The sequence below is a fragment of the Mauremys reevesii genome, linkage group 13, assembly GCF_016161935.1.
Source record: "Mauremys reevesii isolate NIE-2019 linkage group 13, ASM1616193v1, whole genome shotgun sequence".
NCBI lineage: Eukaryota > Metazoa > Chordata > Testudines > Geoemydidae > Mauremys > Mauremys reevesii.
The window spans coordinates 15,684,033-15,690,819 of record NC_052635.1 but is presented as its reverse complement, the minus strand read 5'-3'; the positions used below and the strand labels follow the sequence as shown (position 1 = coordinate 15,690,819).

General features: G+C 41.6%; 1 protein-coding gene across 1 annotated transcript; it reads right to left on the bottom strand.

Annotated features, from left to right (window-relative positions):
• Positions 1–503: 503 nt before the first annotated feature.
• Positions 504–1,442, bottom strand: LOC120381211 (olfactory receptor 12D2-like). The gene has a single exon (XM_039499351.1). It carries the CDS (start codon positions 1,440–1,442, stop codon positions 504–506), a length of 939 nt encoding a protein of 312 aa, XP_039355285.1.
• Between the last annotated feature and the right edge of the window lie 5,345 nt (positions 1,443–6,787).

The window sequence follows — 6,787 nt, the reverse complement described above, 5'->3', positions numbered from 1 at the left end:
TCCTGATGTGTTAATTTCTGGAAATACACAAATAAGGAACCCAAATAATCTTAATTCTGCTCTGCCACAGAAATTGCCAACTTCCTATATAGTCAAAACTAATTGATATATCGTTCATAGGCTATATTTCAATAATTTTATTTATTTACATGATTAACGGTCATTCCCTTTTCTCCCCCATTGTGCTTCTAACTGAAAGTTACTCCATCACAGAAACTAAGAAGGAGTTAAGGTCCAGGATATATGTCAGGAATGTGGTGTAGAATACAATACAAGAATGCTTTAATTTTCCCAAAATACACAATGGATATTCACCATTAAAGTTAAACAGAATCCAAATACGTTATAAGAAATGACATTAGGGTACCAAAATTCTGCCCTGTAGAGACACCAGAAAGGAGAAAAAAATGAAAAAAAAAATGAAGTGTGGCTTTAAAAATATGTGGGTCAACAAAGACTAAAGTGTTTTAATTGTAAATGAATGGGCTTTCCCTTCATTTACTTCATATTCTTTCAGGGAAAAGTTTTTTCAGGAATTTCTTCAGAGTGGATTTCACCTCCTTATTTTTCAGAGTATAGATCAGCGGGTTCAGAACTGGGGTGACGATGCAGTACATGAGGGTGGGTATCATGTCTTTTTCAGAGGGGAAACCAGGAAAGGGAATCATGTAATTGCTAATGGATGGCATATAGAAAAGAAACACCACACTGAGGTGGGATGCACAGGTGGAGAAGGCCTTTCTCCTATTTTCCTGTGAGTGGACCTTCAGGAGGAGGAAGGAGATGATGTAGATGTAGGAGAAGAGTGTGAGGATGAAGGAACTCAGACCAAGGACCCCGGCATCGATGTTGAGCAGGGTGAGGTTGAGGTGGGTGCTGCCACAGGCAAGGCTCAGCAGGGGCTTGATGTCACAGAAGAAGTGGGGGATGAGGTTGGGGCCACAGAAATGCAGCCGGGAGGTCATCACTGTGGACATCAGCGCATGCAGGAAGCCAGAGGACCAGGTGGCCGCTGCCAGGAACAGGCAGGCCCGTGAGCTCATGACCAGCCTGTAGTGCAGAGGCTTGCAGATGGCTACGTAGCGGTCATAGGCCATGACGGCCAGCAGCATGGCCTCAGTGCTGCCGACGAGGTGGAAAAAGTGGAGCTGTGCCAAGCAGCCGGCAAAGGAGATGGTTTGTTGCTCAGACAGGAAACCAGACAGCATCTTGGGCACAGCAACCGTGGAAAAGCAGATGTCCAGGCTGGAGAGGTTGCCCAGGAAGAAGTACATGGGGGTGTGGAGCCGGGGCTCGGCAACTACCATGACTATGATGGCCCCATTACCCAACACATTGGCCATGTAGAGCAGGAGGAAGAAAGGGAAGAGGAAGTTCTTCAGACCCTGGAGATTGGTCAGGCCTAAGAGGACAAAATCGCTCACCTCTGTCTTGTTGTCCATCGCTGAGGAGAGGAGGGAGATGCTCTAGATGCAACAATCCTTGCACTTTGTATTTCTATGAACACGTTCCGGCCAAGTGTCTCAGATTGCCTGCAAGTCATGAATTAAACCTTCTCAGTGAAATGGGTCACCAAATGAAATTAATAGGCAGCAGGCTTAAAACAAACAAAAGTAAGTATTTCTTCACACAACACAGTTTATCTGTGGAAGCCTTTGCCAGAGGATGTTGTGAAGGCCAAGACTAAAAAAGGGTTCAAAATGAACTAGATAAGTTCATGGAGGATAGCTCTATCGATGGCTATGAGTCAGGGTGGGCAGGGATTGTGTCACTAGCCTCCATTTACCAGAAGCTTGGGAATGGATGGATCACTTGATGATCACCTGTTCTGTTCATTCCCTCTGAAGCACCTGGCATTGGCCACTGTTGGAAGAGTGGATACTGGTCTGACTTAGTATGGCCATTCAAACGTTCTTATGTTCCCGGTGCTGCTGAGGGTTAGCCTCCTAATTTTACAGTTGTGGAAATCAAGAGAGGGGTAATGTGTTATCTATATATCTATAGTTAGAAAATTGTATTCACTTGTAAAGTTAAGAACTTTAAAGCAAGGAAATGCCAGAACATGTACAGTTGCCCAAGCTACCATAATTTTGTCCCTTGCGTATCTGTCCTGTGAAATGAGCAAAGCCAGGATATCTTGGAAGAAAGCAATATGGCCACATCTGCATGTGGAGCTGGGGGCGCTTTTCCCACCTTGTGTTGATGGACCCATACTAGCTCTGCTTCAGCTAGTGTGCTAAAACTAGTAGCGTAGCTGTGGTAGCCCAGGCAGTGGGAAGCAGTGGCATAGTGGGTCATAATGGACCACAAGCTAAATATGAATCAATGGTGTAAAACTGTTGTAAAAAAAGGGAACATCATTCAGGGATGTTTGAGCAGTAGTTTTGTGAGCAAGACACGAGAAATAATTCTTCCCCTCTACTCCATGCTGATACGGCCTCAACTGGAGTATTGTGTCCAGTTCTGGGTGCCAAATTTCAGGAAATATGTCAACAAATTGGAGAAAATTCAGAGAAGAACAATAAAAATGATTAAAGGTCTCGAAAACATGACCTGTGAGGGAAGATTGGGAAAAAATGGGTTTATTTAGTCTGGAAAAGAGAAGATGGAGAGGTGACATGATAACAGTTTTCACGTACATAAAAGGTTGTTACAAGGAGGAGGAAGAAGAATTGTTCTTCTTAACATCTGAGGATAGGACAAGAAACAATCGGCTTAAATAGCAGCAAGGCAGGTTTAGGTTGGACATTAGGAAAAACTTTCTAACTGTCAGGGTGGTTAAGCACTGGAATAAGTTTCCTAGGGAGGTTGTGGAATCTCCATCATTGGAGATTTTTTAAGAGCAGGTTAGACAAACACTTATCAGGGATGGTCTAGATAGTACTTAGTGCTGCCATGAGTGCAGGGGACTGGATTAGATGACCTCTTGAGGTCCTTTCCAGTCCTATGATTGTATGGTAAGCTAGCAACCCCAAGTATCACCCATGGGGTCTGGGTAGATTTCTACTTATGGCAACTGGCTCATGCTGCTTCTTGCCACGGCCATGCTTCCACAGCTGCACTACTATTTTAGCATGCTACTTCAAGCAGGACAAGTATGAGTATGTCTGCACTGGCTGGGAATCAGATCCCTTGCTCCAAGTAGACATAAGCTATGTGATGATCCAATTAAAGTCTCTGTAATAATGCATACACACCAAAAGGGCCAGAATTCACGTTCCACAGGCCACTGGTGTTTTCTCACTGCTGAGTTAGTGTTTCACTTTGCAACTTAACTAAGGTCCATTCAGATAAGTGTTGTTTTTTTTGTTTTGGCATTAATTCTGCTATATTTAGCTATAATCAACTCCCATCATATGTGATCAGAATGGGCTTAACTCCGAGCACCGCTGCAAAAGCTCCTATGACTTAAAAACACGACTAATTATATTAGCTGGTGGCAGGAGAAGGGATTTATACAAGAGGCCAGGGTCATAAGTAGCAGAGTCCAGATGCTGGTTCTGGGACATGGACAGGCAGAGCCCAGCATAGACTCATATGTTTTGGATCTATCTACACTACAATTAAAAACCCGTTCTAGCTGACTTGGGCTTGCGGGGCTTGGGTTAAGACACAGTTTTATTGCAATGTAGCTGTCCAGGGTTGGGCTGGAGCTTGGGCTCTAGGACCCTATGAGTTTAAAACTCCAAGCGACCTGTGCCCCATGCTCCAGAGGAAGGTGAAAAATGCCCAGGGTCTCTGCCCAACTGACGTGGAGGAAAATTCCTTCCCAACACTAAACATGATGACCAGTCTCTCTTTATTTCCACCCCTCCACCCCCACTGCTCCAGCAGCTCCCAAGTATTCCAGTATCTCATGTGTCACTTCTGCTTCTTCCAAGAGTCACTAGTCAGCTCATATCCTATGTAAACCAATCAACTGAAAACAGAGTGAAAAAGACTAAATGGAGAGATTGAGAGAGGAGTGATAAAATGGAAGAAAGAAAAAAAACGTTCATAATCTGAGAACACTCTTAGGTTTTACATCTCTAGATAAAGAAGTGTGAATCATTATAAGCTATTCAGTTCCATATCATACCTGGATAAACTGATTTCCTCTTGAATTTGAAATATAACAATGGCATCGGATAAAGTCCACTGTGGGGGAAATTTCAGAGAGGATTGAACACTGGATGCTCAGCAAACCTTGAATAGTGTGTAAATGAGCCACCTTTTATCACAGTCACACTCTCTGAAACAACCAAACTGTCAGCAGGGAAATTGCCTTCCATCTGGGACATAATTCTTGTATCATCTGAGAATTTGCAATTAGAAAACAAACAAGACCAATGCTGGAAAGATGAAAATTGACAATATTGTGGGGGCTAGAGTTTGTTGAAAAGCGTAAAGAAGAGCAACCTATTTGCAGATGTTTTCACAAGCAGAACCACTCAATTTCAGTGAGCAGTATTTGTGTAGTGAAATAGTTCCTTGTGAGAAGATGAGAAACACCAAACACTAGTATTGTATGTAGAGGCTGTAGAAGCAAAACATGTGAGCTGAGAACATCAACGTTGTTGGAGGGATACTAATGGCCAAGTCTCATTAAAATGAATGACTTTCAGTGTGAGTTGGGTGCACAGGCCTCTTCGCAAATCCCAGACAAATATACTAAGATCAACGGATACCACAACTGAGGTATAAGCATCTGAATAGAACTGAGGAATACATAATCTGGCTCCATAGCTCAGGGGCTAGAGCATATTTCCATTTGTATTTAGTCACCTAAAGATACAGCTAGGCACTTGGTGGAATTTACACAATCACCTAAGTGAGTTAGGCTCCTAAAGCCTCCTCAGCTTACTTGATTGGGTGCTCTGTCCTTACTTGATGGGGTGTTCTATTGGAGGCTAGGTTTTGTGAAGAGGCTGATGTGTTGTGATGGTCTTGCTCAACAGAATTGTGTCTTTTAGCCCAGGCAGTAGAATCTTATGCTTTACTATCTGGACCTCCTAGATTTGATTCCTGATAAAGGTGTATCCAGCTGAAAAAAAATCATCATTTTTTGAGAAACGCTAATCCTTTAACCATTCTGAGGCAGGATTAAGTCTACCTGGATTATCCCTGATAAGGTGTTTGTCTAACCTGTTTCTAGAAACATCCAAAGCTGGGGATTCCAAGCCTCCCTTGGTGCCTGTTCCAGAGCTTAACTAGCCTTAGTTTTCCCCCCTAATATATTACCTAAATCTCCTTTCCTCCAAACTAAGCTAATTTCTTCTCATCCGACCTTCAGTGGACATGGCAAACAATTGAACACAGCCCCCATTCAGCCATCTCTTCTCAAGACTAAACATTCCCAGCTCTTTCAACCTTTCCTCGTTGGTCATGTTTTCCAAACTTCTTGTCATTTTTGTTGCTGTCTTCTAGATTTTCTCAAATTTGATCACATCTTTCTTAAAGTGCAGAAATGTGTGCAAAACTCCAGCTGAGGTCTCACCAGTGCTGTATAGAGTGGAACAAGTCCCTCCTGTGTCTTACACGATTCTGTAACATGACATATGCCTTTTTTTTTGCCTCAGCACCACACTGTTGACTCGTATTCCATTTGTGATGCATTAGAACTCTGAGATTGTTTTCTGCAATACTGCTGCCTAGCCCTCTATTCCCCATTCTGTATTTGTGCTTGTAATTTTTCCTTCCTGAGTGTGGCACCTTGCACTTTTCTTTATTGAATTTAATCTTCCTGATTTCAGACTCATTATCCCATTTATCAACATAATTTTGAAATCTAATCCTCTCCTGCAAAGTGTTTACAGCCCCTTCCAGTTTAGTATCATCTGTAAATTTTATAACCATATCTTCATCCAAGTCGTTAATGGAAATACTGAACAGCACCAGTCCCCAGGACAGACTCCAGTGAATATGTCCTCCCAGTCTGATGGTTAATCATTGATAACTATTCTTTAAAAAACGTTTTCAACCACTTATGCACACAGTAATTCCATCTAGACTATTTCCGTACAGTAATTTCATCGAGACTCTATTTCTCTAGTTTGATTATGAGACTGTCATGAAAGACTCTTTCAAGAGACTTAATAAAATCAAGACAAGTCACATTTACTGCTTCCCCCCTATCCATTAGGCCAGAAACTCTGTCAAAGAAGGAAATTAGATTGGTTTGAGAGCATTTGTTCATGACAAATCTGTGTTCGCTGTTACTCATCATCTAGGTTTGATGACTATTTTAGTTATCTCGAAAATAAGCATTGAAACCCAAGAATTTACAAATTAATGTTCAAGAAATCCAGATATGCTAATTTGTAAAATTACATAAATAGGGCACCCAACTAACCTTAACTCTGTCCTGTCACAGAGTTCTGTAATTACCCATAGAGTCAAAACACACTGAAATATTATGCATGGGTAATATTTGAATGTTTTTATTTATTTTATGTAAATAATGGTCAGTCCCCCTTCCTTCCACCCATTATGTTTCTAACTGAAAATGTCTCCATCAGCAGACATTAAGATGGAGTGCATGAATACATGTCAGTAATTTATGGATAAATATATTACAAGGATGTTGTAATTTTCCCAAAATACACACAGGACCTTCACCATTAAATTTAAAGAAAATCCAAACATCTTATGAGAAATGATGTTATGCTAGCCAAACAACCTTAACTTTACCCTGTAGTGACACCAGGAAAAGAAATGCAAAGGGTTTTTAAAAATCAGTGGGCTCAACAAAGACTAAAATGCTTTAATTGTAATTGAACATTGTTTGCCTTCATTTAATTCATATTCT

Coding starts and splice junctions, on each gene's coding strand:
- LOC120381211 (XM_039499351.1), bottom strand. CDS start 1,442: ATGGACAACAAGACAGAGGTGAGCGATTTTGTCCTCTTAGGCCTGACC.